The following is a 19692-nucleotide window of genomic DNA, read 5'->3' as shown; positions in this document are numbered from 1 at the left end:
AACCAGTGGCAGCAGGCACAGTGGGATGGCCAAGGGGGGACCTAGCTCTGGCCCAGAATCCAAGATCAGGCAGGGGAGGTTGATCTTCCTTCTCAAAGCCCTTGTACAACCCCCATAGCACAGGAGAGGTAGAACTTCTAGAAATGGTCATGGCTCTCTGCTCTCAGAGAACAAGAAAAGAAATACTATCTGTTACTGTCTAACCTTAGTCCCCTAAAGTATATGTCATGGACGCCAAGTCCAACAAGATGCTCTAAGAACAAATAAGCTTGAGAAACCCATACACTCTTTCTAGGAAAATTGAGATACATCTTAGCACATTAAAGACCCTGAGAAGTCCTGCAATAAAGAAATCTGTTTAACGTTCTTTATTCTAGGGGCTTTGACCATAAAATCCTTCCTTTGAAACACCTATTCTCATCCCTTGAACCACTTTGAGAAAGGCTTGTTGAACCAGGAGCCAGTCAATGGGGTCACAGGCATCAGTGACTAGAGTTTGGAGAGGACGTAGATTACTCAGACATGGTAACCATACCTCTCGCCAAAAGTGGACCTTAATTAAGCAAGCATCTCCAGGTTATGTTTTTCAAATGGGTTATTTTTAAGACTAGAATAACTATTTCATTATATGGCATGTTAATTTTTGTTATTTCAGCCCAGCCACAGAGCCAATATTATGGCCATCTATAACCACAGTAACTCTAGTACCTTTATGCCAACGTTTGAAATATAAATCGTCGAAATATTCCAGTCGAGATTAAGTATCACAGCATCGTAGGGCAGGGTGGATAAAGGCATGAAATCTGGCACCAGCCCTCTGGCTTAGTAAATACCTGTCATGATCATCATCACCACCATCACCATTGTCATCATCCTCTAATCCTTTAGGTGCCATGACCTTGCTTGTAAGTTCCTGTTGAGCAGGTGTCAGTGCCAAACCACTGAACCTCCCTATCCCCCTAGTGCCAGGAAAGCAGGCTTTTAGGGAACACAAAGTAAAAGATGAACATTCTGGCCTTGCTGAGAACTTGGAGCGATTTCATATTGCTTTGTCTTGGCAGAGAAAGTAAGGAACGTTAGTGGATGACCATGCCGGTGACAAAACAACAAGGTGCTATTAAGTTGATACAACCATAGCGTATGACAATGCTGAGTGTTGCATGTTTCTGGAAATATCAAGGTCCTGAGACCAAAGATATGTCAGGTCATGTTTAACCATTGCCACACTTAAGTCATTCATTTCATTTAAATTCCAAATTTAGTTTCATTGTGCAAAGCTATAAGTTTATGTTTTTAATTATCTTATCAAAATGAATTCCCCTTTTTTTGGTGTGGGTACCAAAAGTGTAATACCCAAACTCAGACTGTGGTGGCCATCGCTCTGATCTCTTCCTCCTCTCTCCTCTCCTCTCCTCTTCCTCCTCCTCCCCCTCCTCCCTTTCCTTTCCCACCTCCTCCTCCTCTTCTCCTCTTATTCTATTTTCCTCTCTCTCTCTCTCTCTTCAATTTTTCTTCCCCTCTGAAGATAAGTTTTTCAACCTCACAACTTTTTGGGAGACAATTTTTTAATGATTTCTCCACTCAAATGGCTTTGAAATATTCATCATTTCCTTCATGTGACAAACAATAAAGTGTTTCTTGTTTTGCAGATAAGGAATAAATGGCTATATTAAACTGTGAAGATCTTTTAGAAACAGAAGTTCTCTAATACTTGCATATGACAAAGAAATATAAAGCTAAGGGCAAAGTGAAATAAGGCAGTTAGTTACCAGCAGACATTTGACTCATGACCCCTGTATGACCGATGAATCACCCAACTTGATGTCCGCTACGTCAGTCACTGCTGGAAGCTCCCACAGCTAATTGTGCCTGGTGATGCACAGTCAAATTTGCTCTCATCAAACCTGCACCTGCCTTTGCTCCACTCTGAAATGTTTGGTAAAATTGCCAGTTTTCATGCAGATGCATGAATCATGCCAAGGAATTGACTGAGTTGGAGCATCTCAGGATTCTTTGCCCTCCTCACCAACACTCAGCATTGCTCAGTGCAAACGACCATGCATCATCTGTGTGCACTGCTCTTGGCTTGCCTAACTCTGTTATATTTTTAACTCAAGTTAAAGGAGTGACCGTGCATATCATTCAAGTCAACTCTAAATGGCTGTGATTACATGTTTAGAGCTTTATATACATTGATTAAACCTCATGAACCTGTTTAAGTAATTACCTTCTCTAGATACATTTAGTTCCTTGTGTTGTCCACTGTTTCATCATGTTATTAATTAGGCTGAAGGAGCATTTGTTTCACTCACCCTGTCCTCAGCCTGAATTATTCCAACGATTTTACTTTCTGTTTGCCCACTTTTATGAGAATCACCTTATAAACTCGTAAGCCAAAGTAACTTCCTTTAATTTTCCCTCAAATTACTTCCTTTATCTTATTTTCTCTTTAATCTTCAGGAGCTCTCAAAAAACTGTCTTAATTGATCATAGATTTTATATGCTTCTCAACATCACACTATTTTCTAAAAAATAAGGTATTTTCCTACTACACACTTCAGGTTCATTTTCATTCCCTTAACCTGATTCAAGCAACTTCACGGTACTTAATCAGAGATAATTCATGCAAAATTTGTAATCGTTTTAAATTAATTTCACCTCTTTCATGTTTTCTGAATTTTTCCAAATTACTAATGCCAACCAAAATTTTTATTGGCAAAACTACATCATGAGTTTTTCTCTCTGTATCCTCTATCTTGATAATTGTGGTTGTTATAGTCCCTGGACAAATTCACAATTTATGTAGCTGATGTCATGTATTCTTGTACTATTTTATCATATTTTTAAAATTTACATACTACTTTTTTTTTGCAGGAAAGGTTGGGGGAAGAGGAGGTGTGGTTGACAGTGAGGGGGTGGCAAGACCTTATGCTACCACCACTTAAGTGTGAGGAATGTTTATAAATGGGGGGCTCCCTGTCTCTTTCTCCCAATGTTGCGTCTAGTTCTCTTTCACTCCCCTGAATTATGGCATCCCCTGAAGGGGCCCCACCAGTCCTGGGTCCACAGACCTGAGCTCAAAGGCCATGCCTCCTCTATAGGTGTACCTGGCGGCAGGTACCGTGTATGGACTTGAAGGCCAGCTGAGTGAGCTAGAGGATGCTGCCCGCTGCATCCACAGTGGCACTGATGAGACTGAACTGGCAGATCTGGAGGACCAAGTAGCCACGGCAGCAGCCCGGGTCCACCATGCTGAGATCCAGGTAAGAACTCTCCTCTCTGCCTAGATGGAGAACTACCAGGCAAAAGGAGAGGGCACCCCATCTTACAAAAGAATCATTTCAAAGCCTTTATATCTATCAGTTCCTGCTACCTCCAGCAGACTTTTCGTGGGCATGGTCCTTCCAGGTGGATTCCACCAAAGCCTCCTTTTTTAAAGTGCAGGCTTCCTCTCCCCAAATTATGACCTTCATAATATATCTCTTTAAAACCTATGTCATTTTCCTCTTTGACAAATTCCCTGACCCTTGCTATAGAGGTTCCCATTCCATCCCAAGACCACCCTTCCCTAACCTTTATCACACTGTTTTTTTAAAAAAATATTTATTTGGTTGTGCTACGTCTTACTTGCCGCAGGTGGGCTCCTCAGTTATGGCATGCGAACTCTCAGTTGCGGCATGCATGTGGGATCTAGTTCCCCGACCAGGGATCGAACCCCGGCCCCCTGCATTGGGAGCGCGGAGTCTTATCCCCTGCGCCACCAGGGAAGTCCCATCACACTGTTGATTACCTATTTAATGCCAGGTTTCCCCATGATAGACTAAAAGTTCCTTGAGGACAGGACTCTAGCTATCTAGCTTAACACAATAACTCGAGTGCCTAGCATAACACCTCACACAGGTTTGGGCCTCAATAAAAATGAGATGAATAAATAAATGAAAAACGAAGTGTAGATTTCTTAGACCAATATTTTTCATGATTTAGATATGGCTGTTTTAGAACTAATTACTATATTATCTATAACTTTCTGAAGATGCTTGTTTGCAGTTTTCATGGATATTCTCTTGGCCTCTGACTCTGGATCAAAATGGACTGTGGACTAAGTAACTCATTCTCAAACTGGGGTCCATGGACATATACATACTCAGGGACCCATGAGAAATGCTGGTCTCTGCAGCATAAGCTCAGTGTAGACCCCTGGTTCACTGCTATTTCTGTAGACCCTGCATCTTAAAACTGCATCCTCTGGAGAACGGGGATCAATTGAAACCATCTCTGGATAGAGAAGATGACAGTTTTGGGAGATAATTTTTTTTATAAGTTTATTTATTTATTGGGCCTTTGTTGCTAGGCGCAGGCTTCCTCTAGTTGCAGCGAGGGGCTACTCTTCGTTGCGGTACGTGGGCTTCTCATTGAGGTGGCTTCTCTTGTCACGAGTATGGGCTCTAGGCACGTGGGCTTCAGTAGTTGTGGTGCACAGGCTCAGTAGTTGTGGCTCGTGGGCTCTAGAGCACAGGCTCAGTAGTTGTGGCACACAGGCTTAGTTGCTCCGCGGCATGTGGGATCTTCCCGGACCAGGGCTTGAACCTGGGTCCCCTGCATTGGCAGGCAGATTCCTAACCACTGCACCACCAGGGAAGTCTGATAATTATTTTTTAAATAAATATTTTTATCTTAAAGAATCAAAAATCACAACAGCTGCTCATATCATTCAGCACTCTTGAGAATGGGAGGGAACCAGTTCTATGCTAGGAATGGCCCAGGAATGGTCTCATCACAGATGGCCCTGTTGACTGTTTATTACCAGCAAGCATGGCTGAAGAGCAACTCTCCTCAAAAATCATTTCCGGGCTTCCCTGGTGGCGCAGTGGTTGAGAGTCCACCTGCCGATGCAGGGGATGCGGGTTCGTGTCCCAGTCCGGGAAGATCCCACATGCCGCGGAGCGGCTGGGCCCGTGAGCCATGGCCGCTGAGCCTGCGCGTCCGGAGCCAACGGGAGAGGCCACAACAGTGAGAGGCCCGCGTACCGCAACAAAAAAAAAAAAAAAAAAAATCATTTCCCACAAATGCCACTCAACATTTAATCAATTTATAGTTAATGTTATATGAAATAGAATCAAATCATTTGTTTTCTGGGGGTATATTTTGCAACAAATACTTCTTGAATGGTTTAGCAGGAAGTAATATTGTTTATGGGTGTTTGGGAGGGTTTTATTGGATAATTAGTTATTCATGTTTCCAAATTTTTCTAGGCTTAAATTATTGGAGTCATGTTTTATGGCAGAAAATCCTGGAGTCCAAAATGTCCATTTTCCATGTGTTTGAATGTGCCTATTAATTTATCATTCGTTGTTAAATATTATAATAATGTCATTAATAATACCTAATATTCAGTGAGTCTTACTGTGGGCCAGGAGTTGGGCTTAACCCTTGAACTCATTATTGTATTTAATCCTTTCAGCATCCCCATGAGGTGGCTATTGTTATTCTTCCCTTTTTATATCTGGAGAAAAGGAGGCTCAGAATGGTTAAACCGAAGTCAAATAGCTAAAAAGTGATGAAGCCAGGATTTTAAACCTAAGTCTTTCTGGCCTCAGAGCCCAAATTCTTCACCAGTCTGTGCTGTGTGGTTTCCTGAAAAATGTGCTTGTCCTGCCCTCAGGTATATATCCACTTGCATAAGAGTCCTTACTTTGCATGGGAGGTTGTCAACCTTGCCATCATCTGTACGGCTCTTTTCAATGTGGGAACCTTTATTAGCGTGGAGACTCTCCTTGTCCTACAGTTGCTGCCACAGAAGGAAGATTAATTCCTTGTTATCTGTTCTTGTCCAAAGCAGAGTCTCACAGAAGATGTCACAGAGGGTATCCTGCAGGATGGTAGGAGGGTCCCACTGGAGGGTAGATGTGCTGAATTGAGTTCTTAGATTAGGTCAGATTCTAGGGTTGCTTTCACCTTGGAGTTAACCTTTGGGACTCCAAGGTGAAAGCAACCCTAGAATCTGACCTAATCTGACAGGATTGCCTGGTGCTGAAGCCAACTGCAGGATGATGCACGGGCAGCGTGCTAAGGATGCTGTCCACTGCGTCCTGAAGGGTCATCTCTGTGGGCATTCCTGGGGAAGGTCTCTCTTAACTCTAAATATCAAGAAAAGCTATTCTTCTGAGTACTTGGTCTTTATCTTGTGGACACAGAGTCGTAAAATGATCTTTTTGCTTTGGCTCCCAGGAAACCCAGAGCAGAATTGGTCATCCCCTTCTAGCAAGTGTAAGGGTCACTGGATATGCAGTCTTAGGAATTAAGGGAACACAGTGTAAGGGTCACTGGATATGCAGTCTTAGGAATTAATGGAACACAGATACAACGTGATAGATGGATGGATGGATAGATAGAGAGACGGATAAACAAAATGTAGGCAATATCAGCCCTCAGCAGTCTCCTTTCCTCTTTCTGCATCCTTTGCCCTGTGGACTAAAACTGGAAAAATTAACCCTTCTTATTCTAGAGCCTGGCAGTCAGCAAATCAGGAGGTCAGCAACTTGCTCTCCCACTGACCTGTCTCCCAGGGCCCTCTGAGCAAAGCCCTCCATCAAAACTGCTTCCAGGAAAGAATGTGGGCATCTAACCCACATCAGTTGCAAATGACTGATAAAAGTTTATGCAATTTACTGGTCTATAAACCAAAGGAACGCCGTTCTCAGTGTGAAATTTGAGGAATGAGAATAGGAAGGCATCTGGGGGCTAGGAAGGGACAGGGGCTGCACAGTGGCCCCTTCTGGGGGCTGGCTGCTGGGCAGCTTGGATTCTTTCACCAGCTGCCACAGTCTTGGCCTTTATCTGCCTCCTCCTCCTTATCTGAGTAAGATTGCCGCTCCTCCGGGATAGGGGAAGCATCTCCCATATTTGCTGACCTTTCAGACCTTCTCTCTGCACTTCCTATAGCAGCTATCCCAAAGGGCTTTGTCCAAAGAAGCCCTCAGTAAACGGCAGCAGAATCAGAATTCGTCTTGTGCAGCACAAAATAGCTTAGGGACAGGGGAGGCAATGGAGACGTCAGGGCGGAGGCACACACATTGGCAGCAGGGCCCACTTTCAGGTTTCCTGTCTGATTCCCCAGCAACACTCAGGCTGTGCCATCTCAGCAGGATGCTGTGATCCCAGCCTCCTCCCTCGACTCTGCCAGCCTCCTCCAGTGTCCCCCATGCCAGGCCTTGGCAAGGCCTCTGAGAAGGGGGCAACGTGGCAAGATCATGAGCAGTAGCATTAATGCTGAGCTCTGCTGTGAGATGTTGGGTGTGTCACTCATCCCTCTAAGCCACAGTTTCCTCATCTGTAAAACCAAGAGAATGGTACCCATGTCACAGGATTATGAATGAAGCATGAGTGAGTTCATGTGTTTAAAGCACTCAGCATGGCAACGGCACATAGTAATGCCCTTTCCTAAGAGGAGGGACCGTGTTGTCTTCACCCCTGGGGACATGGATGGACCGGGGTTCTTTCCGGGTGCTGAGTGGGCTCTTGTTCTCTATATCTACCTTAAGACATTGTTGGAAAAAAATGTGAGTTCCTTCTGACCTACTGATGTTATAGTAAAGGAAACTGATGCCCAGAGAGAGAAGGGAGTTTCTCAAGGCCACTTGGCCTCTTAATAGAGGAAATGGACTTGAACCAGGGGCTGCTGGGCTTCCCTCCTAAGACCTGGTGCTGTGGTTTTGGATTCAGGGAGTCACGGAAGAAGGAAGCAGGACCTATAAATCATACTTGCTTTTCAAAGCTCACATCGTGTTGTCTCCCTGGGAAGCCTTCCCTCACCCCCACCCCCACCCCTATGCTGAGCCAGATGGCCCCGGGCCATCATGCCCATCGTGCCCTGGGCTTCCGTTTATCCCTAGGGGACCTCTGACAGGGGTGACATACTCTAGAGCTAACAACTGGAAAATTAAATTTACAAAGAAAGGCCTGTGGTTTATTTTCTCACTACAGTACTAAATAGAGAAGTGCTTGGTGAAAGCTGAATGAGTGAATGAATGAATGAGAATATATCAAAGCAGATTTGTTCTTTATAGAGTCATAATACTTTTAACAAAGATTCTTCCCCTCCTGGGCTTTCTCCCTACTGATTCTGCCTTTCTGTTGCATCAAGATTTCTGATATTGAGAGCCGGATTTCAGCCCTGACCATTGCAGGATTAAACATAGCACCCTGTGGGCGCCTCACAAGAAAACGAGATCAGAAGCAAAGGAACCAGGTGCGTTTGTCCCTCACTCCCTCTGCTGGAATATTGCACGACCTGGAAAATGTAGAAGATAAAACATCTCCGGCTTTGCGAAGGTGTACTGATTCCTGTGTTCTGTTTATAGGTACAAACCATAGACACATCAAGGCAGCAGAGGAGGAAACTCCCTGCTCCACCGGTGAAAGGTATGCTTAAATCAAACCACAGAGCCACCAAAGCATTAAGCCTGACTCACTCACTCAGAGTAACTCAGAGATCTGAGTTTGAGGACCAGATCTAATGGGGTGTTCTCACCCAGAATTGCCCTTGTGGAGAGTCTATCTTGACTTGAATTCCTCCAAGAGGCAGACCCTGGGACAAAGATGTGATTTGGGAGGTAATTCCAAGAAACACTGATAAGGGAAGAAAAAAAAGATTCAGGGAAGGAAATTAAGCCAATATAATGTACTTTAATTAGTAGTTTGCTGCTTTGGGCAAATGAGGCTAACCCCTGCTGAGGACTTCTGGGAGACGGTATCAACCGCACCTCAGAGTTTTCATCTCAAAGAATAGGAAGATGAGATATTTCAACTCTCGTCTTTGCTTGAAGGTTATTTCTGGTGGGGGCATTAACTCCCTGGTACTTCTGACCCACCCCATTATTCATGGGCCAAGAGAGACTGGTGATGCCTGTAGTAGGATGCTGTCACAGTGGGCTGGAATGGTGACTGTCAGGGAGATGTGGGAAGGACACCAAAAGCATCTAACAAAGAGCCCAACCTAGAGGGATTCCAGCAATGCCAGTCCTATCACCCTTATCTACTGGACATTTTCAACAATTTCCCTAGATTCAGAAGCCACAGAATGATGATGCCAAACTAGAAATTTAGAACTGCAAATTAGAAGAGTAGAAAGTCAGAAGATATATGTTTGAGTCCTGGTTCCACCATTCATTGTTCAACAAATGTTTACTCAGTGCCTACTTTGTATTCCCCAGATCCCTAAACAGTTAAAATATATTACAGATCCACGATCCCTTACTTGAAACCCTTGGGTCAATATATGTTTCAGAATTATTTGGACTTTAGAAAGGTAATATGGTACATGTACTGTGTATTTCATGACAGCCCGCTCCCATGGTGTCTGGAGTAGTGTCTGATAAACACGTTAATATCCCTGCAGCAAAGCGTGACAACGTTCATGCTCCATGAGAGGGACAAGGACTTGAAATGGCCACTTATTAGTTTAAGTCAGGTTTTGCCATCAGGCAATTTTGACTCCAAAGTTGTAAAGATTTGCTGTTTTTAGAGCCTTTTATATTTCAGAATTGCAAATAAGAGTTTGTAGACTGTATTGGATTATCTCCAAGCTACCTGTGCCTAGAAAGCCACCAATGATGCCTTGATTTATTTGGTCCACCAATAAATAAATAAATAAATAAACAGAACAAAAAGTTTCCACAGTCAGACCTATGGACCAGAATGAGATGCCAGTCTAGAACAAAAATCTGGGTAATCTGGACACCTGGTCTTTCTTCCTTAACCATCAGTCCAGCTTCTGGATAATACTTATTCCTATGTGTTTCCTTTTAGCTGAAAAAATTGAGGCATCTTCAGCGACCATCATTAAAACATTTAACCGCAACTTCATTCTCCAAGACTCCTCAACAAACAGGACTAAAGAAAGGAAAAGCACTACCAAGGATTTGATAGTAAGTCATCTCTATCTTAATGACAATTACTGTCACTGTTGATGGCACCTCCATTCTGTAGCCCTTCTTTCTGTAGGTCCCCAGTCAGAGCCCCAAGAAGCATCCTTCCTGCATGGTCTCATGGCCTGTTGGTTGGGTGGTGGGGGTCCTTATATTGCTAACCTCTTGGGTATGTGGATACATCCTGTCAATTATATCTCCAGCTCCTTGTATGAACCAGATTTAATATAAGAGAAATAAAAATATGTAGACAGAAATATAAGGTCTGATTGAGGTATAAGAGTTTTTATTCTGTTTTTGATTCATATTCACTCTTCCTTAAATTTCTTCTAAGCCATTAATTACTTGTGTTTCAGAAAAAATGTCAGCAGCTGCCCAAAAATGCGGCAAAGGAAGGGACAGTGGATAATTTGCATAAACCTGGAGATCATATAAGAGGGCTAAGGGATTATTACCCTAACACCAACATATGCTTCAGAATTTTGCAAATGCTTGATGCTGCTTATATGGGAGGTGAAGACCCAGCTAAACTGCCTCAGTGATACCAGTTATGCAGAGGGGGCAGACAATGGCTGGGTGACAAGATTGAAGCAACGAAAGGCAAAACTTATTCTGTTGCCTTTTATGCATCACCTGTCACTCCCTTCCCATTCCTCCCCCTCATGTCCCTGTGTCACGAGCACAGAAGCACCAGATAATGGCATAATGGTGGGCATGCCCTTTTGAATTACAAGTTACTGCATCTCTTAGGTACCATATGGCAACAGTGCTGCCCACTGCCTTTGCTTCATTGGCCAGCCGTTACCCCTGACCTTTCAAAGTCCAATTACCTGGCTCCTGGCTGTTACTTCAAACAGCTAAAAAGAAGCATTATCACACTGAAAGGGCAGACCACTAGGGCCAGGGAAGGAGTCTGTTATAAATAAGATAGTTAAAAATAAATTACCTTAAGGGAAAGTGGAGGGTGGGGGGGAGGGATAAATTAGGAGTTTGGGATTAACTAATATATATAAAATAGATAACCAACAAAGACGTACTATATAGCACAGGGAACTATACTCAATATTTTGTTAACAACCTATAAGGGAAAAGAATCTGAAAAAGAATATGTGTGTGTGTGTGTGTGTGTGTGTGTGTGTGTGTGTATCTGAATCACTTTGCTGTACACCTGAAACTAACACAACATTGTAAATCAACTATACGTCAACAAAAATTTTAAAAATAAAAAAATTTTAAAGGATAAAGCTCCAGATACCCCTCTCTTAAAAAATAAAATAAAATAATAAATAAATTACCTTCCGTAGATGTAGAACATAGATCAGTGGTTGCCAGGGACTCTGGGGAGGGAGAATAGGAAGAAATGCGTAATGGGTAAGAGGTTTTACTTTAGAGTGATGGTATGTTTTGAAACTTGATAGAGGTGGTGGTTGCGCAACATTGTGAATGTACTAAATGCCACTGAATTGTTCATTTTTAAATGGTTAATTTTATGTTTTGTAAATTTCACCTCAATAAATTATTTCTTAAATAAATTAACTTTAAATAACACTGAGAGGTTAAAAATGAAAGAATAGACAACATTCTATGCTAAATAAATGCAAACAAAAAAGAAAAGGCAAGAATACTACTTTCAAACAAAGTAGAATTCAAGGCAAGAAGCACACAGTAGAAACAGGGAGGGAGGATGTTTTAGATACTGATAAAATAAAGTAAGTAAATCATGAGACTTTCTTGAATTGGCAAAACAATAGAGCAATGCAATCTAATGTGCCATGGCTGATGACTTTAAAATTCCCTTATCAGCCCTTGGAAGCCCGGTACACCAGAAATAAATACAAATTAGATAATTTGAATAGTGTAATTATTAAGCTTTAATTAAGAGGGACTTCCCTGATGGTCCACTGGTAAAGAATCCACCTTATGAAATAATGGAAATGTTCTATATCTGCAGTGCCCAATATGGTAGCCACCAGCCAGAAGTGGCTACTGAGCTTTTGAAATGTGGCTACTGCCTTGGAGGAACTGATTTTTAAATTTTATTTAATTTTAATTAATCTAGGGCTTCCCTGGTAGCGCAGTGGTTAAGAATCTGCCTGCCAATGCAGGGGACATGGGTTCGAGCCCGAGTCTGGGAAGATCCCACATGCTGCGGAGCAACTAAGCCTGTGAGCCACAACTACTGAGCCTGCGCTCTAGAGCCCGCGAACCACAACTACTGAGCCGTGTACCACAACTACTGAAGCCCACGTGCCTAGAGCCCGTGCTCCACAATAAGAGAAGCCACCACAATAAGAAGGCTGTGCATCCCAACAAAGAGTAGCCCCTGCTTGCCACAACTAGAGAAAGCCTGCGCGCAGCAACGAAGACCCAATGCAGCCAAAAATAAAATATAAATAAATTTTTAAAAAATTAATCTAAATGTAAACAGCCACTTGTGGCTAGTGTCTACCCTATTGGATAAAGCAAATCTAGAAAATTAGAACAAAAGTTAAAATAGTCAGAAACCCTACTCAGAAGTTTTAAAGCATGTGCACCCACATACACAAGTATACACATACACACACACAACGTGCACATCTCACACATATTTCCAAGTAACTATTGGATTAAAGAAAAAAGCTAATCCACAGAGCATTACAAAATGAAGACATTACATATATCAAAACAAATGGGATACATACAGAACCACACTGAATCAAATTCACAGTATTAAATCTTTTCTTCATTATTAAAGAAGGAAGAAGCAAAACAAGTGAACTAGACTTTGAATTTCAGACATCAAAGATAAATGCATAAACCAATTAAAACCAAAAAGCTATAGAAATGATCATAAATCCAAGAGCTTATTCTTTGGAAAAATAGAGAAATTTTTGTTAGCCAATTCAAGAAAAAAAACCCAAGAAATAACAAAATAAGAGATGTGAATTTTTTATTTAAATATACAATGTGATGTAAATCTATGCTAATAAATTTTAAAGTCTTAGTTCTATTAAAATCAGAATCAAATCAGAATATCAGTAAAAACTGACTTAAATAAAATTTTAAAATTTATTAAAACTTCAAAAAAGCTTCTCTGGCCAAAAGGTTTTGCTGATTAATTTTTATGAGCTAATTCTCATGCAATATGAAATATTCCAGAGGATTAAAAAATTTCAAAACTAAAAGATTCAAGTTGTAAAACTGTTAAAACAGCTAAAGGGCTGACAGGGCGGGTAAGTATGTACACATCTTACACACACAGGCACAAACAGACGCATACAAACCACAAACCAATAGTACTTCTTCAGAGAGATGAGGCATGCTAAATAAAAATTAGCAAACTAAATGCAGCAGTACATTAAATAATAAATTACCAGGTAAATTTTACAGGAATCCACCAATACCTTTAATATTGAGAAACTGATTAATAAATCCGACCAACAGTTCATTTCTTTCCAAATTAATTTATAGTTTAATGCAATTCTCATAAAATTCTCAGTGGGATTTTCTTGGAACTAAAGTTCATGTAAGAATAAATCAGAAAGAATAGACAAGAGCATTTTGCAAAATTAAAGTGATTTTCCTGCCAGATTTTAAAACCAATTAAAAGTTGTACAGAAACTGATGATTAATGAAATAGAATAGAAAGCTCAGAAATAGATACAGGCACATATGAAAAAGTGTTATATGACTTTTTAAGCATTAGGAACCAGTAGAGGAGGTATAGATTATTTTTTTAAAAAATTCTGCTTGGGAAATTAGCCAACGGGATGCAGTGGGAAGGGAATCAATTTGCCTTATTCCATACACCAAAATGAATTTCAAATGGATTAAGAAGTACATGTAAGAAATGCATCACTTTTTGAATACTGGGAAATATTTCACTGGTCAATGGGCATGAATACCTTTTACAACATAAAAAAAGCAGCAGACGTTGTTGTTAATGGCCTCTCCTCACTTTCACCAAGTGGCTGATTGCATCTGCTCATTTTCTCCCCTCAGGAGCCCACCCTGGAGTCTGCTGTGAGGTATTAGCACCATGGAACTCCACTGCCAGTGACCCACTGCCTCCGGCCGTACACGACAGTGCCTTGACCCAACAGCCATCGAATACTGTACGGATTTCCACCTGAGGAGAGGGCGTGGGGAGGCCACAGTGCACCCCTGCACAGGGCTGTCCTGATACCTCAGCCAGAAAGCAGACCCAGACTTCAGCATCAAGGTCTTGCCTACTCTCTGCCTTAGGCTCCCAGGAGAATCCAAGACAGAAAACCAAGACGCTGGCTTCCAACAGTAGAGCTCCAGTTCAAAAGATGCATCTTTTCCCTGTTCGCTTTGCTACTGCGTGTTGTCTTTAAGACCTTTTTTTTTTTCCCTTTTTTAATCCCTTTGAATCAACTAGTATTATATGTCAACAATTTATCCCAAAATATATTGTTGGGGTCGAGGGATAGTGGAGGGAAGGGTATTAACATTTAACTCATCAGTTCTTATTAATCTCTCACAAGCATCTTTGTCCTACAAATGCTAAGGAGAAAAGTGAAAACCCCTGTAGTGAGCACTAGGGGCTGTCTAACTTGGGGAGCCCTCAACTCTCAAGGTGTCCCTCCAGCCACCTCCTTCCTGCTGGCTCCTAGCCCACCACACCACCAGTTCCTCCCATTGCTTTGCAGTCACAAGCCATAGGACCGAAAGCTCTGACTCACCCATGCTGGCCCACATCTATCTGAAACAATGTCTCATCGAGAATTCAGGGTTCTTCCTTGGACTCGCTGAGAGTTTCCTCGCTCTGAAGGGGGGAGAGGCTTGCAAAAGCCCACCACTGGCTTAACTTTAGCACTCTGTCTAGAATCAATAAGGTGTGGTTTAGCACTGACTGCATCTAAATGAGGTTTAGGTAACTGGATTATTGCAGGATATAGCCACACAAGGAAACGCCGTCCTCCAAAATTTATTTCCCAATAAATATTCAGCAGAAGTAGTAAAATGACCTTAAAGATAAAAATGGTTAAGACCTGAGAAAACTTGCATGTCTGAATAAAGCAAGGACAAATTGAATTCAACAGACGCAAGAGCTGACACTAACTCCACGTGTGTGGTAGCACATGCATGACTATTTACAGTGTATTTATAAAAGCAAATGGAACTGGAATTTCACTCAATTAATTAAGCATTAGCAACTTTTTAAAAATTTGCTCCTGATAAATTCTGAATCTGAGGAAGAAGGCAAAACATGGGAGGCAAGGGAATAGCATGACTGACGTATATTAAGTGACTGCTCTGAAGGAGGCAATGTTATTCTCATTTTAATCCTAATAGCAACCCTATTCAGTAGGTATCCCCACTTTTCAGATTTGGAGACTGAGGGCCAGAGTGATTAATTTGCCAAAGTCAGACCTTTAAGCTAATTATAACTCGAATGCCTGACAAAGCCTCATTCTGTGTTGTTTTCCACTTCTACAATCTTTTGCTGCTGTGCACATTTCCAGACCTGACTTGCTGCTGAAATGTGTGTTATGATCCATTCCTGATGGGGGTCTACCTATCTTCTGGTAATACTCCTTGCTGATGCTGTGTATGTGTTATCCAACAGAAATGACTCCTTTGAAATAAAGTAAATCTTTGGCTTTTTGTTCTGTTGGTGTTATTAAAAGCAAACAAATACAAAATTTAAAAACACAACAAAAAGATCTGAGTTCCAAATAGAGAGTTTTCTTTAAGAGGCATGAAAAGCAACTATTGTTGTGTTACAGTGTTAAAATACTCAGTTTTCTTTGACAAAAATGTGTACTGTGTAAGCCTTGCAAAAAACAAAAAGAAGAAGAAGCCTGCTCTATGGCATTTGAATTTTTATAAAGGTTTCCTTGTGCCAAATAAGTGCAAAGATTTAATTTACTATTAAAATCCATAAGCATATGTTATAGTTCCAGATGAATTATTTTGTCATCAAGTGACTTTGATCTTCAGTGTCAATATTTATATTTAGATTAATTTTTATAAATGAAAATATTTTAATGGTTTGAGAAAATGAGGCCAATAGGACCATATCTTTGATGACTTCTGAAAGTATGCTTGCCTTCATGTTATATGCACATTGCCAAGAATTACTGTCAAGAGAAATGATAAAGAAGTAAAAGTCATTTACGGAAACGATGTCTATGGGTGTGTGTGTTTTTATTTTTTTTGTTTTTGTTTTTGGTTAGAGAAGAGTGGGAGTGAAGAAGCGGTAGTCATTGGAGGGGCCAAGATTCAAAGCCATGGTTACCCCACACCCCATGTTCATTCCGGTTACACCACTCACCTCTCCATTGCTTGTTCTACTGAGAACAGAATTTCCCAGGGCCACCTCCACTAAGTGGTCACTCAGGTAACACTAGCAGTTCTCAAAGCAGGGAGAAGGGGCAGTGTGATTTTGTGCCTCAGGGGACATTGTTGCAACTTGGTGGGGGCAGGGCATGCATATAGTGGATAGCGGCCAGGGATGCTGTTAAACATTCTACAGTGAGCAGGACAGCCCCCCACAGCAAAAGAGTTATCCAACTCAAAATGTCAGTGGTGCCAAGTTTGAGAACCCTGGGTGAGACCCTGGAGGGAAGCCTGGACATCAGTGGAAAAGCCCCTGCCCACCTCTGCAGGGACCACATAGCTGAGTGGCAAACAAGGCAGTGACTCTCCCAGAGTCTTGCACAGGCTCAGAGGCAGTTGTTGGTCCTCTGAGGCTGGTCTGCCCAGACACTGGCCCCTGCCATCCCCAAATGGGACTAAGAACCAACCACTAAGCTGAAATGAATAAGGGAGTAAAAATATGAATAGAAGCCAAGAGCAGCAACACGGATGGACCTAGAGATTATCATACTAAGTGAAGTCAGACAGAAAGACAAATATCATAAGGTATTACTTATATATGGAACCTAAAACAATGATACAAATTAACTTACTTACAAAACAGAAACAGACTCACAGACACAGAAAACAAACTTATGGTTCCTGAAGGGGAAAGTGGGGAGGGATAAATTAGGAGTTTGGGATTAACAGATACACACCACTATATATAAAATCGATAAAGAACAAGAATTTACTGTATAACACAGGGAACTATATTCAATATCTTGTAATAACCTATAATGGAAAAGAGTCTGAAGCTGTACACCTGAAAGTAACACAATATTGCAAGTCAACTATAGTTTAAAAAAAGAAGAAGAGGAAGAAGGAGGAGAAGAAGAAAGGAAAGAAGGGGAAGAAGGGGAGGAGGGGGAGGAAGAGGAGGAGGAGGAAGAAGACGAAGAAGAAGAAGAAGGAGAAAGAGAAGGAGAAGGAAAAGGAGAAGAAGAAGAAGAAGAAGGAGAAGGAGAAGGAAAAGGAGAAGAAGAAGAAGAAGAAGAAGGAGAAGGAGAAGGAGAAGAAGGAGAAGGAGAAGGAGGAGAAGGAGAAGAAGCCAAGAGCCTCCTCTGCCTGATAGGCTAATGCAGTAATACTCAAGCTTGAGTGGGCATCAAAATCCCCTGCAAAAACACAGATCATGGGATAAATCCAGTCATCTCCGTCCTCAGTTTACCGTTGTCTACACTACCATTAATGTGCCTGGCACAATAACGTTTGCTAAACATTCGTAACAAACAAGCTAACACTTAGGTTGGTGGGGCATTTCAGATGGGGCTGGCTGGGAGAACACCACTAGGAGACCCTCTGAGATCCTCTTCAGGCAACATTTCTGGACCAAGAATTCCTGACTTCTCTACCCACCCAACCCCCAGACCATATTCCCATAGGACAGCAAGACATGGAAGACAGCCAAGAGGGTCCAGCCACACTCCAGTTACCCGAGCATTCAGCCTCCCTAACCCAGAAGCCCAAAAAGCTTGTATTGAGCAGCCAATCTGCATCAACACTCCGAGTATTCAAGAGAACTGGTTTGGGTCAACAATTTGAGTGTCAAGAGTGATGGGCAGCTACACTCATAGAAAGTTTACAGCTCTTCTTGCTTCTGGGGTAAATACGAACAGAGTAAAGACAGTATTTTCCCCTAAGAAATAGGTGCTTGATTTGCCATGACAAAAAAAAAAAAAATGTGACCCAATATTCGCAGCATTTGAAGGCTGCCAGGAAACACTAGGCTCTACTCTTTGATATTCCACACACCAGCTCTGTGGCTTATCACCTCATCTGTAAAATGGGGTTAAGATATATTCCTCATGGTGTTGTTAAAACATTCACTGAGGTAACACATGAGAAAACTCTCAGCAGAATGTTTGATAACTATGGGTCCTCAATACTGGTTTCCTCCTTTTTCTCTTGGAATAAGAAAATCATTCGAATATAAGCACCATGATTTATTTTGCCGAATGCTGTGCCTCAATTTTTGTACTCACAGTAGAAGAGATTATTGTGCTGCAAACATTCACTCCCTTAACCCCCTAACTCTGGGAGGAGTGCACTACCTCACCCCACTGACATTGGGCTTGGCCATGTGACTTGCCTCATGGTTGGTGGAGCACACTTCTCTGTCTTCTGGCTGCTATTACAAAATACCAAAGACTGGGAAGTTTATAAACCACAAAAATTTATTTCTCACTGTTCCGGAGCCTGGGAGTCCAAGATCAGAGTGCCAGCACGGTCAGGTTGTGGTGGAAGCCTGTTGCAGACTTCTCACTGTGTCGCCAGATGGCAAAGGATCTCTCTGGAGCCTCTTTTAAAAGTGCACTAATCCCAGTCATGAGGGTGGAGCCCTCCTGACCTAATCACCTCCCAAAGGCCTTGCCTCCTAATATCATCATTTTAGGGGTTAGGTTTCAAAGCATGAATTTTGAGGGGACACAAACATTCAGACCATAGCATTATCCAACCCTTGGTTTGGATCTGACCATGTAACTTGCTTTGGTTAATGAGATGTTAGAAAAAGAGCTACATAAGGGGCTTGAAATATATTTATGGAGTTGGGTTTGTCCACTTATATTTGCCGTTCACTATGAGCACAAGCCACAGGCAGCCCACTGGTCCAAGGAACAGACTCAGATCCAACCTACAGCCAAGCTGAGCTGAGCCCAGCAGAGATCATCAAAGCCACCCCAGCCAACCTGTAGACATGAGAGCAAGAATAAATCATTGTTCTTTTAAAACACTGAGTTTGGGAGTGGTTTATTATGCAGTAATAGCTAACTGATACACTACGTGAAAAATTAGTTTTATAACCTTAGATTAATCCTTGTGTTAGTGATGAAATGAAGATGAGTGAATATCAAAAGTAAAATCATGGGCTTCCCTGGTGGCGCAGTGGTTGAGAGTCCGCCTGCCGATGCAGGGGACACGAGTTCATGCCCCGGTCCGGGAAGATCCCACATGCCGCGGAGCGGCTGGGCCCGTGAGCCATGGCCGCTGAGCCTGTGTGTCCGGAGCCTGTGCTCCGCAACGGGAGAGGCCACAACAGTGAGAGGCCCTAGTACCGCGGAAAAAAAAAAAAAAAAAAAAGTAAAATCACTTGCCAATATAAAAGATGTATAAGCAACTATTGAGCTACTTGCTTTGGACCTTCCATGATATATGAAACTTCTGTTACATTTTTTGGAAGCATCTCTCTCTTTCTCTCTCTCTCTCTCTGCGTGTGTGTGTGTGTGTGTGTGTGTGTGTGTGTGTGTGTGTGAGTGTGTTGATCTTTCACAAAGGGTCCTGTATTCATTGAAATTTTTAACAAAACTTTAAAGTACAGGAGGCATTTGGTGCGTTCCTTTAAAAATAACTTTCCAAATGACAGCCACTCTATTTTCTCCCAGGGGAAGTATTTCCCATACAA

At 42.0% G+C, this 19692-nt stretch overlaps 1 protein-coding gene across 1 annotated transcript in view; it reads left to right on the top strand.

Moving 5' to 3' along the window:
• MYRIP (myosin VIIA and Rab interacting protein) overlaps positions 1 to 16055 on the top strand; it is a 199527-nt gene extending 183472 nt beyond the window's left edge. Inside the window, exons 12-16 of the mRNA XM_027097159.1 lie at positions 3102 to 3263; positions 8144 to 8248; positions 8361 to 8421; positions 9808 to 9926; positions 13908 to 16055. Coding sequence (XP_026952960.1) covers positions 3102 to 3263; positions 8144 to 8248; positions 8361 to 8421; positions 9808 to 9926; positions 13908 to 13940 — 480 coding nt within the window. The 3' untranslated portion in view covers positions 13941 to 16055. The remainder of the gene's footprint in view (positions 1 to 3101; positions 3264 to 8143; positions 8249 to 8360; positions 8422 to 9807; positions 9927 to 13907) is intronic.
• Positions 16056 to 19692: the final 3637 nt, after the last annotated feature.

This window comes from Aethalodelphis obliquidens, unplaced genomic scaffold (assembly GCF_003676395.1).
Source record: "Aethalodelphis obliquidens isolate GAN/ISIS:26980383/991018 unplaced genomic scaffold, ASM367639v1 scaffold112, whole genome shotgun sequence".
NCBI classification, from domain to species: Eukaryota; Metazoa; Chordata; class Mammalia; order Artiodactyla; family Delphinidae; genus Aethalodelphis; species Aethalodelphis obliquidens.
This window is presented reverse-complemented; position numbering and strand designations above follow the sequence as displayed.